This window comes from Lytechinus variegatus, chromosome 3 (genome assembly GCF_018143015.1).
Source record: "Lytechinus variegatus isolate NC3 chromosome 3, Lvar_3.0, whole genome shotgun sequence".
NCBI lineage: Eukaryota > Metazoa > Echinodermata > Echinoidea > Temnopleuroida > Toxopneustidae > Lytechinus > Lytechinus variegatus.
Window position 1 is genome coordinate 67,250,959 of NC_054742.1, and position 13,787 is coordinate 67,264,745.

A 13,787-nucleotide genomic window follows, 5' to 3' on the forward strand; every position below is an offset into this window, starting at 1 on the left:
GATGATGGCGATGGAGGAGACGATGGAGATGGTGGGGATGATGGCGATGGTGGAGATGATTATGACGGGGGTGATGATGACGGTGGTGATGATGATGATGACGGAGGAGGAGATGGGGGAGCTTGTGGTGCTGACGGCGGTGATGTTGGTTGTGACGGACTTAACGAAGCACCAACTCCTGGAGATCAACAAGGTAATCCTATTCATCATAAATTTAACAAGCATGTAGGTTTTGTCACCCGTCATGTATTCCATCACATTGTCAGAGACACCCACCTGAAATGATGCCTTTAATAGTCATAGACCCCCTCCCCGGAGAAAGATATGAATTAAAAATTACACTTTTCAACCCTTCCCTAACTAATTACTTGCAATTATGTCTAAAAAATGCAACATTGCACAATTTAATGCATTGTTTTCTATAAAAAAAAAAAAAATCTTACTTATAGGTATTGAGGAAAATCTTTTGACAGTACGTCAGAATTCTTTTACATAAAATGTATAGCATGTGCAGAAGTCCAATATCGACCCGATATAAAGCACTGCCAAATTCGTCTAGTAAAAACGCTTGATTGCCTCCAAAAGGAGCAGTGGGCCCGGGAGGGGGGGGGGGGGGGGCGCTCACATAATGTGGTACGGGGACGTGCCGCTTTGATGTCCCCTTTTCAGGCCTAATTTTCAGAATTCGAAACAGTGTCTCTGGATAGAGCTCAGTGCCTCTGGATAGAGCTCAGATCATCGTTATTCATTGCTCTGTTAATGCTGATTAGTGTGTTCACCAATCATCCCAATAAGGAGACTTATGTATACTGTCCGAGAGGAACGAGATGCGCTGTAAAATAAATGGCTATTTTTGTTCATCTTATTATTCAACTTTGAATGAAAACTATTCGGTATGGCGATGTATAGTGCCATGGCATGGCAGTATCAACAATAATTGCGCCTATTCTGATGTTTTTTTGTTTCTTTTTTTTTAGGTGGTCTTCTAGGTTCAAGCTGCTCTTCCTGTCCATCCTTTATCTCACGTACCCAAGCCGTCTGCGGGTCTGATGGAACCACCTATGGTAATCTGTGTGAGCTCAGGGCTTCGGCATGCAAGAAAAAAGACACAACTCTCAAATATGCTAGCGATGGAAACTGTGCAGGTATGTTGATTTTTTTTTATAATGATAATAAATTTTTTAATCAAATATTCAATCCTGAAAATAATATCAAGCTTGTACCTGAAAAAATACAGTGAATGAATCAAAATTTTGATGGAATTATGAGTTAAAATGGGAAAGTTCATGAATGTGAACTTGCTGTAAATCATTAATTTGGCAAACTTGGTCTAGTTTCGTTTAAATTGTACGTTATAATGTGAATTTATGATGAAATATATTATTCTGCATTTGATGATGTGATCATTATTGATTCTATAGGCTACATTATGCTCATTGGCTTTCTAGAAACAAATATACCATAACAAATTCAGTTTTCCAAGAGAGATATTAGAAGTTAAGTAAAAATCGAATGAAATCGATTTTGAAAGATTGTGCTCCCTCCAAATCGTGAATTATTTAATTAGAGCAGAACGATGCTAAAATGTACCACAGATAAATTTAAGGAGATACGTGAACACGTAGTAAGCTCAAAGTTGTCATAATATGCTACTTAATGATTACTGAATGTAGTAATCTATTCGAATCGAAGATTGAAAGACCTCTCATTTTATCCAAATAATTTCCTTCTATTCACAGGGAGTCTGCTCATGCGACCGCCCCAGAAATAATACCGAATCAAGAAAGAGGACGCTGATGGCAGCAGATACTTGAAATCATGGATTTTTTATATGGTACTTTATTGTATTATTTATTTATATACAATCTTTATTTGTCTTATTTCTTATTTGAAAAATATATTTGTATGGAAAAAATGAATTTTTTGATTCTCTAGCTTTTTTTCTGGAAATATGTGTTAGTGGTTATGCGGATGAGGAGAGAAAAGGATAGACAGAGAGAGAGAGAGAAAGACATATACACAGAGAAAGAGGTAGAGAAAGAGAGGGGGGGGGGGGGTGAATTTAAACAGATGTTTGTTTCTGATATATTCTGACTCCTGACGAACCCCCGCATCAGATTTAATGTGGACAAGACCAAAGGCCACAACAAATCAGCAAAACGTAAATATGCACTTAAATTCCGTAAAGACATCCCAGATAATACACTTCAAAATAATATAAAGCTCGTCGAAATTGATTAATCAATCAAAAGTATAAGAAACTTCAGGGGGAATTACAAGAATAATTAAGAAACAGTGTTTAGAGATGTGCACACTTTAAGCTTTCAGCGGTCCTCACGGGTAAATTTAATGGCTTAATATTTTGACAAAAACATGAAGGGATAGAAAAAGAGAGCACACTATTAAAACAACACTTTACAACATTCTTGCTGGTGACTTGTGGTTGAGATTGCGCTATTAAATATTCACATAAAAGGAGAATATGGTATCTTATGTGATGTGCAAAATAAAACAAAACAGCCCCAAGTTTTTCTTTAATGGTCTGAATGCAGCATGTTAAATAAAAAAATATAAAAATCAACTTTCAGTTGTAAACAAAGACTATAGCGTATAAAGCTGGCACCAGCATGATTCATATTACAATTAATTTAGTGAAAGGAATATCAAATTGACAAAAAGTAAAAAAAAAAAATATGAACAACAAAAGTGATGAAAATATTCGGGATAAGAAAGTGATATTGGGGACTAAGCGAAATGTGCTAATTAGTAAGTAAAAACGTGAAGTTATGACAAGTTTTATGCAAAAAATCTCAAATTTGTCACTATCAGAACATAGTGTTTCCCCATCAACCCTTCAACCACAGGATATTATACTTCTCTTTTAGAGAAAAATACAATGTCGAGTAATACTTTGAAATAAGATCAAATTTTAATGGACAAGTTTTATTGTATTGTCGTTGAAAAAAAGGCGATTTAAAGGGGAATCCAGCCTTGGCCATAAAATGTTGTGTTGGGAAGAAGAAAAATAAATTAAACAGAATGGCGAAAGTTTGAAAGAAATCGGACAAGCAATAAGAAAGTTATAGCTGCTTTAGAATTGAGATCACTAACAGTATGTTATTTATTTTGGCTTGAAAAAAAATTGCCTTGAAAAGAAATATTGAGAGGGGGCCGGAAGTTCATGCATGTTGTATGTATACAATAATGTTGTGAAAGTCATTCATCTAATTAACATTTTCTTTCACATGGACTGATGATTATCATCATAATCCCCGCCTCGATGAGTTTAGCAATCTTGCGGACTTAAATGATTGGATTAATCATGTTACATAGATCAGCCCGAAGAGAGGATAATTTGTCAGCATTGAATCATTTGCAGAGAATATCAGTGAATATAGTTCAGAAAGCAAGACAGAGTGACTTGAAAGAGCCTATTTAGAAGGGGAGAGACAGAAGGAGAAAGAGGGAGAGAGAGAGAGGAGGGGGTGGGGTGTAGAGGAGAGAAGACAAATGTTCAATGCAAAGCTACATAATGTATGATTATTGTTTTTACAAAATATGTTTTTAAAGTTCATATGCAAATGGTTTACCATTTGCTATTTTTATCCAATTCTTGATTTTTTTAATCAATCCCCAAAGAATTCTATTTTTCTTTTCCCCATTATCTCTCTTTAACAACTGAAATGCTGTATCAAATACGCACACAACGTTTACAAATGCACACACACCCCACACGGAGCAGAAAATGTGATAAAACGACTGATGACATGGTGAAAACAAAATCATGTATATTTAAAAAAAATATTTTATTCATTTTTATCATAGACAAAATGGTTGTCAAACATAGCATGAGTGATATACTTTGAAATGTTATAAATTAAGCTGAAAACATTAAAGAGAAATACAACGAATATATGCTTATCAGGACGCAGACATTCAATGTCAATAAATTAAGACGAAAACAAGAAACACAACAAATATAAATAAATAAAACAGACAATTTAAAACGTTGACATTTGGGTAATAGTTATAAAACATAATCTCTAAATTAGTGATAAATTTTTTTTCAAGTCTTCACTTGCTTCATTCAGAAAACAGTGTAGATTATGAAAAGTTCGATATCTAGAATTCTATTACTATCATGATATCACACACTCTTAAATTTATCTAAAAGGAAAATGAATAATGATGAAATTATCCAAACGTAATGATTGTAGTAAAAATCTCTTCCATCTCAGAGCAAGACACCAATCAGCTAGATAATCTGTATCGTTGAGTTGCCTGCTTGGTCACTTCCAATCCCGAAGTGTAGAATTCTGTAGGGAAAAAAAAATCAGTGACAGAATAGAAGTCTGAATAGCAGAATCAAGTCAATTCAAGTGAAATAAATTTAATCTTTTTGTTTTAGTTCTTTACAATATTTCCTCTATTTATCATATAAACTTTAACACACCATAGAACATGTTCACAGGGAAATTATATGCCATTCCTGGAATCAGCGCTTACGTTCGGGATACTAATATAGCGTCGGCCTCATGAACGGGAGTTCGTGGGTTCGATCCTCGGCCGAATCTTACCAAAGACTTATAAAAACAGGACCTTCTACCTTCTTGCTAGGCGCTCAGCATTTAGATTGGAAAAGGGAAATAATCACATTAAGATGTTATCCAAGGCCCGCTAGTAGAGCAGTTTCCTAACTGAAGTGGCTACCCTGGGTAAATAAAACGTTATTAATCATCATCTCAAAACTTCGTCAGTTCTTATCGGAAAAATATTTGGGATATCTTGCGAGTTTTAATCATTTCCTTGAAATGATCACACTTTGATTACTGAATTGATTACTCTTATTCTATAAACTAAGATTGATTTATTGTGGCAATTTATCGATAATTCATCTCGTAAGCCTAAAACAGGGCTTTTCAATGACGCGCAAAAGTGTATGGACATTTTTGTATCCTGCCATGAACATACAGTAGGCAACAAATCGATTTAACTGAAATGAAACCTTGTGTCTTACGGGAATTTTTATTGTAAATTGAGTACATATATCTGCTTTCTATATACGTTCCAATTAAAATATAGAGTCTGAGCTTACTCGATAAGTCCAAGCAATGAAGCTCGGGGTTTACGTGATTGCCATTAACATGAACTTAAACCTTCTCGAATTTAGAAATATCCATACTACTGGTGTCAGTACTGTTTTTTTAATCTGGCGCTTGCGCATGAAGAAACAAATTGCTTCCTTTCATACTGGGTACCCATGCACTACACATGGATGGGATGGATGGATAGTGGCAAGTGTAGATAAACCCTCACCAAATTAGGACGCGAGGGCTGCTATGAGACTTGAACCCCGGACCTTGTTGCTTAAAATGGAAAAGACTTACCAAACTATTCACTGGCAACATGCGTCGTTGGAACCAATGCATGCGGGATCACCGGCTTTAAGACCACCACAACCACCAGCAGCACCTCCCTGGCCACCATCGGTACCGCTATCACCACCCGCACCTCCTCCATCACCGCCGTCAGCAACGCCATCGGCGCCGGCATCACCATTCCCACTAGCTCCGCCTTCAGCTGCACCAGCGTCTCCATCGCCACCACCAGCACCACCGTCACCAGCGGCATCACCATCACCACTTGTGCCACCTTCAGCGGCTCCAGCACCATCACCGCCATCGTCACCACCGCCAGCACCATCACCACCGTCACCACCGTCAGCACCGTCATCACCGCCATCACCGCCATCGTCACCACCGCCAGCACCATCACCACCGTCAGCACCATCATCACCGCCATCACCACCATCGCCTCCATCGGTGTCCTCATCTCCACTGTCTGGTTCAGCTGCCACTGGTACTTCTACATAGATTGGCTTCTCGACAACTTCATAGTGGATTTCTGGTGCTTGTGGAACTGGAACATGGACAGGGTAAAGCTCTGGAGCAGCAACTGGAGCAATTTCAGGAGCAGGGGCAGCTTGATAATTACCACCACCACCACCACCACCACCACCGCAACCTCCGCCGCCACCACCACAGTCTTCCTCGCTACCACTTCCAGAACTAGAGCCAGAGCCTGAGCTATCTCCATCCCCGCAGCCATCTCCACCATCACCACCGCAGCCACCATCGCCATCACCACTGCCACCACCATTACCACCATCACCCCCATCGCACCCTCCGTCCCCTCCACAATCTCCGCCATCTCCACCACCACCGCTACCACCGCCATCCCCTCCACCTCCACCATCGCCACAGCCTCCGTCACCGCATCCTCCACATCCTCCACCGCCGCAGTCACCACTCCGTCGAACACGATCTTCTGTATAAAGCAATTTCATTTGAAACTTAGACCTTAATCTATTTATTTTAATACATGAATCTGTAAAATAACAAGCATGATTTTTTGTTATAAAACGCTAAATACGATTTCTGCTTTGGATCAATTTATGATATGGGCATTTCGTAGCTTTACGCAATTTACGCGATAATACTGCCATGATTGCGTTGCCATTGTGACAATATATGAGCCATCTGCAATAATATATCGCAATTCGATCATTACAAATCTTTATCAAAATAATTATTATAACGGTTAGTGTTATTATTTCATGTACTGTGTCGATTATATTTGAAAAGATTCCATAATAGTCTTTCATGTTTTTACTTACTTGGAGCAGCAACTACAAGCGTTGCAACCAGAAATAAAACAGCAAGCGTCAACCAAGATCGTGACATTTTGCCTCCCAAGCCCAAGCCAAGCTAAAAGTACTTCAAATATTATGTTTCTTCAATAAATCATAAGCTTCTTAGTGATCAGAAAACAATTTTTTTCAATGGCAGCTGTTATTTGCCTCTGTAGATGTTACTCGGTGTTCAGCTGGAGAAATGAGACTGATGTCCACTCCAGTCTCAGACCTCTATTTATACGTTCCACAATCAGTTAAAAGTATTAAAAAGAACATAACAAAAATCATGCAATTATACAACGGACAAGAAGTGAGAAGCAAATCTGCAACCCAGATCCCAGCATACAATGTAATCCAGGAATATTACATATACTCTTATTCTGAATCGGCTCAGCGATCACGTAAATAAGCTCTGCACAAAGGAAACACATAACAATATTTATTAAAGATTAACGAGCGAGTGCATACCTGATGCAAAATCTCGGTACATCCTAAATCCTGAGAATATATCTTAAGTAAAAAAAAATTGACGTGTTCCTTTGCAGTTCAACTTTATCTATAATTATAGATAATAATACAAAATAATGCAATACAATTCCAGACTAGACGGATCATACCCAGGCATTAAGTCATCTGCATTATATTGGATTTGGCCAAAGAACAGGATTATTCAATCGGCTAAATCACATCATTCGACAGACATGATAGAGGAACTTAATGAATGAAAGGATATAGGCCTAATATAACATAATCCGTTTTCCGCTTGTCCGATCATTTGGGATGGACCACAATAGCAATTAGTAATAATCAGATTGAATCATTAATTGCCTTCGATAAACATCGTAATTTTCGGAGAAGACCTATAAACAGGTATTTATGATTACAAGTCATGATTTATGATGCTTTAAAATATAGGCTAAAAGAGGGCATTTCTGGCCACTCCCCTTCAGTTAAGTTCCATTTCTCATGTTCACCTCCCTACAGTATAACAGTAATCAGTGTGACTCCTTAAAAAATGAATGTAATGCAATGCAAAGTCTCAATTTGTATATTGTTATATGTTAATGTAGTAGTACATCATGTGTTTAATAGAGATCAAGAATAACAAGAACCGGGCCCGACAACCTATCAGGTTAGCGGGCAGGTTAAATTTACATTATTACATGATACTAACGGTGCATTATACATTACGATCACAATACATTTGTATATTACTGTTCGACACAGTAATATACGTAATAACATTAAGAATGTACATTGTAATGAGATAGTAGACTATCAACTCGAACTTTCAAATCTGAATTGAACTTACATATCTGAATTTCCCACGAAACAAAAAAATAAGAAAAAACAAACATAATAATGGGTAAAACGTCCTTAATATAGGGAAGAAACGTCCTTTATTAAAGCGAAAAACACCCTTATTGTAAGATAAAAACGTCCTTAATTCGGGAATAAAACGGCCTTAAAATAGGAGGAAAACGTCCTTAATAAAAGAAAGACGCGTCCTTAAAATAAGATTTAGAAAAGTCCATAATTAAAGAAAAAAAACCCAACTCTTATTAAGAGCAAAAAATCCGTAAAATACGAGGAAGAAACGTCCTCAATGATACATGTAAGGGAGAAACATCCTTTATCAAAAGAGAGAAACCCCCTTATTATAATATTAAAACGTCCTTAATTTGAGAATAAAACGTTCTTAGAATAAGAGAAAATGGTTCTTAAGTAATTGGCTAACATTGGTTTGACTTTCAAAAAATATGAGCTAGAAGGTTACACTTGTCACCTGTGTCTGGGATATGTTACGAAAATGAAGCCTAGAAAAAATTGCGTTCGCAAATAATTATTTAGTGCTTCAAAAATTGAAATATAAAGTGACCGGAAACACCATCTTAATTTCATCCCATACATTGATGTGTACTATTTAGGTGTCTATAAGACGCCTATTTACAAATTCGGGGTTTGCCTTGTAGTTTTAGCTTTTCATTCTCAATAATGGTTGTTTTCAGGGTTTATTAGTTCTTATACATGCACTTGTACACATGTTTCATCTTGGTTTGAGAATTTTTTAAATCGGCTGCTGACAAAGTTAAACAATACCTTTAATATGAGAATAAAACGTCTTTAAAATAAAAGAAAAACGTTCTTTTTAAAAGGAAGGAATGTCATTAATTAAATAGGAAAACGTCCATAATATGAGAATAAAACGTCCTTAATGTAAGAGAAAAAAAATATCCTTAATATAGGGAAGAAGGTCTGTAGAATAAAAGGAAAAAGTCTCTAATATAAGAGAAAATTATCCTTAAGATAAGGAAGAAACGTCCGTCTCATAAGAGTAAAACGGAGGATAAAAACCTCCTTAATATAAGAATAAAACGTCCTTGATATAAGAGAAAAACATCCTTAAGATAGGAAAGAGACTTCCTCAATATAAGAGAGAAACGTCCTTTATCAAAGAGAGAAACCCCCTTATTATAGTATAAAAACGTCCTTGATTTGAGAATAAAACGTCCTCAGAATAAGAGAAAAGGTTCTTTATGTAAGGAAAGATTGTCATTAATTAAAGAGGAAAACGTCCTTAATATAAGAAAAAACGTCCTCAAAATAAGAGAAAAATAGGATAAAAACGTCCTTAATATAAGAGAAAAATATAGTCAAAGAGAGAAATAACCCTTATTATAAGAACAAAAAATCCTTCAAATAAGAGGACATGTCCTTAATATAAGAATAAAACGACATTAATATAAGAGAAAAATGTCTATAATCAATCAATTAATTAAAGTGTAAAACATCCTTAACATGATAATAAAACGTCCTTAAAATAAGAGGAAAACGTTCTTAATATAAGAGAAAAAAAGTCCTTAATCCAAGAGAGAAACAACCCTTATTAAAAGAACAAAAAATCCTTAAAATTAGATAAAAACGTCTTTAAATTCAGAATAAATGTCCTTAAAATAAAAATAAAGCGTCCTGAAAATAAGAGGAAAACGTCCTTAGTATAAGATAAAAATGATATAAGGAAGAAACCTCCTGAATCAGAAAGATAAAAACACCATATATTATAAGGAAAAACGTCCTTGATGAAAGAGAGAAGCACCCTTATTATAAGTGAAAAAGTCCTTAATTTAGAGTTAAACAACCTTAATATAAAAGAGGAACGTCCTGAATTAAGGAGTAAAACGCAAGAGCAAAAAAAATCTGTAATATAAGAAGGAAACATCCCATGTAAAAACGAAAAAACGCCCTTGTAAAAAATAAAAGAAACACTTATATCGTATTAAAATACATATTCTTTAATTCGCCCTACTAGTCATTATGTATTGATGGAGATCACTACTCGATAAAATTTGAAGGTTTTCCATTGAAATTTAACAAATTACTAGATCGAAAAATGTGCCGTGGTGCGGTGGCCAAGTGGTCCAACGCACCCAACTACAACATGAAAGTCCGGGGTTCGATTCCCGGCAAAAAAATAGAAAAAGTAGCATACAATGGCTTCTGCAAGTTCTAGCTATGCTTAATTGATTGATTATTCATACTTCTGTTTATTCATGCTTCTGAATAATTCCAATCCAGTATTTGAAATTACCTTGAACCATCACGATTCTTCTCAATTTCATAATAGTCTGTGTAATTCCGTCTGGATCAGCCCATTCGTCACAGATGATACTTTCCGATTAATGAATAAACTCGTCCCACCCACAAGATTAAACTCAGCTGTCTGCATCATCGGCCGGACATGCAGGAAGCTGAATTATGATCGCCCCAGACGTGGCAAATTAATAAATTAATCTCTTATTCGCTAATGAACTTTGTTTTTCGACCTTGAACATTTCATTTGCGTTCGGTCATACGCAGAAATTGTTAATCTGAGAGACAAAACATCAATTATTCCAGTTTAGCAGAAGGTCTTTACGCGCAAACACATGCATTATCAATGCGGAAGCATCAAGTGCATGGTCAATGCTATGGACACTAATCCTCACACCTTTTGTTAAACGATTTAAAATTATCAGTCTGCAGATATAAAGTCCGTATTCACAAGGTTTCTGTCAAAAAAGTCTTTGTATTGTTCTGGATGAAAATCTCTTCGAATTTGCAAGATTTAATGTTAGTGTCGCTAGCAAATTTCTGAGGAAGCACGTGATGCTATCGTTAAGGGCACGCAAGTAAAATAAAAACACATTGAAACTTTATTTGGTGCAAGAATGATACACATGAACAGTCTATGATTTAAGAAGAGTATAAATATGATGCTTTGGCAGTAGAGACTCATCAGTTCTCCTTCTACCAAGTCATAGACAGCATCAAGAGAGGCGATAGAGAGGAAAATTATAAAGCGCAAGTCAAGTAGCCAGAGAGAAACCCAGAAGTCTTTCCAGTCGCAGGGAATATACGATTCGACATGAATCGAATCTGGATTGCTTTGACTATTTTGTTGCTTGTGTCAACGTTGGCAACATGTGCACCAGGTTTGTGTTTGTTTGTGTTTTTTTATTTAAAGATTCCTTAAGTTGATGCCCACAGATTGATATTTGAATAAATATTCAATTTTCTAAGAAAGAGCGGAAACATGTATTTGTAGAATTGTTGTAAACCATGGAACAAATTCATTTGGATTCCTATTTAAGGGGTACTCCGGGAGGAACTTATTATATTTATTATTTTATGTTATGTTATTTATTTATTTTGTCTGTATTTATTCATTTGTATTCCTATTAACGGGGAACTCCGGGAGGAAATTATCATATCTAAATAAATGGAATGAAATCCACCTCGGAAAATGATGAAAATTTATCAAAATAAGATAAGAAATTATGAATTTCATGTTTGAAAGTTGAGCAATATTTTGTGATATGTTCAAATCATACATATTTCAGGCTGTAAGTACCCTTCTAGGGAATTGTCCCTCAGTACACATCTTGCATGTTCTGTAGACGTACTTGTTAGCTTCTTGAAAGTAATCCGCACATTTAAAACAAATTCAATGATCAATACGATATTTATCAAGTAAAACGGATGATTGTCAATAAAAAAATTCGATTGTCTGTATTTTCTTTGCTTACAGGAAGGGTAAGGAGAGATAGCGGTGAAGGCGGAGGTGGTGGCGGTGGAGGTGGAGGAGATGGCGGTGGTGACGGTGGAGGAGGAGACGGAGGAGGTTGCGGAGGTGGTGGAGGTGGAGGCTGCGGTGGATGCGGCGGAGGCTGTGGTGGATGTGGTGCCGGTGGTGGTGGTGGAGCCGCTGGAGGAGGAGATGGAGACGAGGAGGAGGAGATGGTGGTGGCGGTGGATGCGGGACAGCTGGTGGGGGTGCTGGCGGGAAAAGTGGCATGGGAGGAGGCGGACATGGTTATGGGCATTGGGGCGGTGGTGGTTATGGATACGGCCACGGATACGGAGGAGGAGGTGGTGGTGGTGGTGGTGGAGGCGGAAGCGCAGGAGGAGGCGGTGGTGGTGGAGGAGGAGGAGGAAGCGGTGGAGGTAGTTCCTCAGACAGCGGGAAGGGTGGTGGTGGAGGTGGAGGCGGCGGAGGAGGTGGAGGTGGTGGCGGTGGATCTGCCGCTGCTGGTGGTGGCGGAGGAGGTGGTGGTGGAGGAGGAACAGGTGGCGGTGCATGGCACGCTCCCGCTCCTTCTGGTGGACACACAGTCAGTACTGTACATGTTCCTCAACTCCATCCGGTGCCCATACCAAAACCAGAACCCTACCCTGTCCCTATTCCTGTTCCTCAAGCACCTAAGATACACTACGTCGAGAAACCAATTTACGTCCCTGTTCCTGCAGCTGGTGGTGGAAGTGGAAATGGAGGCGGTAGTGGTGGAGGAGACGGTGGCGATGCAGCAGGAGGAGGAGGAGGAGGAGGTGGTGGCGGCGGCGGAGGAGGTGGTGGAGGAGATGGAGATGGCGGAGATGGAGATGGAGCTGGAGGTGGTGGTGGAGGAGGAGGAGGAGGCGGTGGTGGAGGAAGAGGCGGCAGTGCTGCAGGAGGTGGAAATGGTGGAGGCAACGGTGGAGGCGCCGGCGGTGGAGCTGGAGGAGGAGGAGGTGGTGGAGGTAGGGGAGGCGGCGGCAGTGCTGCAGGAGGTGGAAATGGTGGAGGCAACGGTGGAGGCGCCGGCGGTGGAGCTGGAGGAGGAGGAGGTGGTGGAGGTAGGGGAGGCGGCGGCAGTGCTGCAGGAGGTGGAAATGGTGGAGGTAACGGTGGCGGCGCCGGCGGCGGAGCTGGAGGAGGAGGTGGTGGAGGTAGAGGAGGCGGCGGCAGTGCTGCAGGAGGTGGAAATGGTGGAGGTGATGGTGGTGGAGCTGGTGGAGATGGAGACGGAGCCGGTGGGGAAAGCGCTCCTGGAGCTGGAGGAAATGGTGACGGAGGCAACGGTAATGGCGGTGGTGGTGGAGATGGCAATGGAGGTGGTGGGTGTGGTACTGGCTGTCAGTGAGCTATTAACACATACAATAAACACTACATTAAAAGTTTCCTTACTGATTCATCGATTTTTATCTCGGTGCATGCACCATTTCTTTTCATTTTAAAATATTATCATTACCTACAATATTTTCATAAAACAATAGAAAAGGGTTAGACTAACATTTCTGAATTTTGATCTTCTTCTGACGATGTTAGTTTTTCAAATGAAACATGAATGTGAAATGTGTATTGAGATTTCATAAATGAATTTCTTTATGTTGCCACAGACATTATAAGACACAGACCACAGACATAACAATATATATAAGTTATAGTACAATTTTCCGTACGTACAGCCTATGTATCGATTATCAATTATGGTATTTAATCATTCGACATACGCTTAACAAAAATAATCGAAGACCTGAGAATAATAATGCATTCTGGGTTGAACCCTTTACCCAATTGCAATTAATCCTTATATGTGATTCGTGTACCTATGGGGCTTTATAAGTTAAACAATGACTTGATGGAAGTCTGATTCGTTATGTTCTGCACGTTATTTGATTTAGTTCCATTTGTTGTAAAACGTCATATCCATTTTCATTTAACTATCTATTATTGTGCATTTTAATTTATCACTTTATTTATTTATTTTTTTTTATTTATTGACAATTTGGCATT

The 13,787-nt window shown here is 38.4% G+C and overlaps 2 protein-coding genes and 1 long non-coding RNA gene across 3 annotated transcripts; all 3 read left to right on the forward strand.

The window, feature by feature from the left end:
- The first annotated feature begins 55 nt into the window (after positions 1-55).
- LOC121412274 lies at positions 56-1,839 on the forward strand. Its single transcript, XR_005969588.1, has 3 exons — positions 56-193; positions 978-1,145; positions 1,740-1,839. It is a non-coding gene; the product is annotated as an uncharacterized LOC121412274 (long non-coding RNA).
- Positions 1,840-5,372: 3,533 nt separating this feature from the next.
- On the forward strand, positions 5,373-5,980 carry LOC121412127 (vegetative cell wall protein gp1-like). Its single transcript, XM_041605033.1, has one exon. It carries the CDS (start codon positions 5,373-5,375, stop codon positions 5,871-5,873), a length of 501 nt encoding a protein of 166 aa, XP_041460967.1. The 3' UTR covers positions 5,874-5,980.
- Positions 5,981-11,820: 5,840 nt separating this feature from the next.
- Positions 11,821-13,138, forward strand: LOC121412128 (glycine-rich cell wall structural protein-like). Its single transcript, XM_041605034.1, has one exon. It carries the CDS (start codon positions 11,890-11,892, stop codon positions 13,132-13,134), a length of 1,245 nt encoding a protein of 414 aa, XP_041460968.1. The 5' UTR covers positions 11,821-11,889; the 3' UTR covers positions 13,135-13,138.
- Positions 13,139-13,787: the final 649 nt, after the last annotated feature.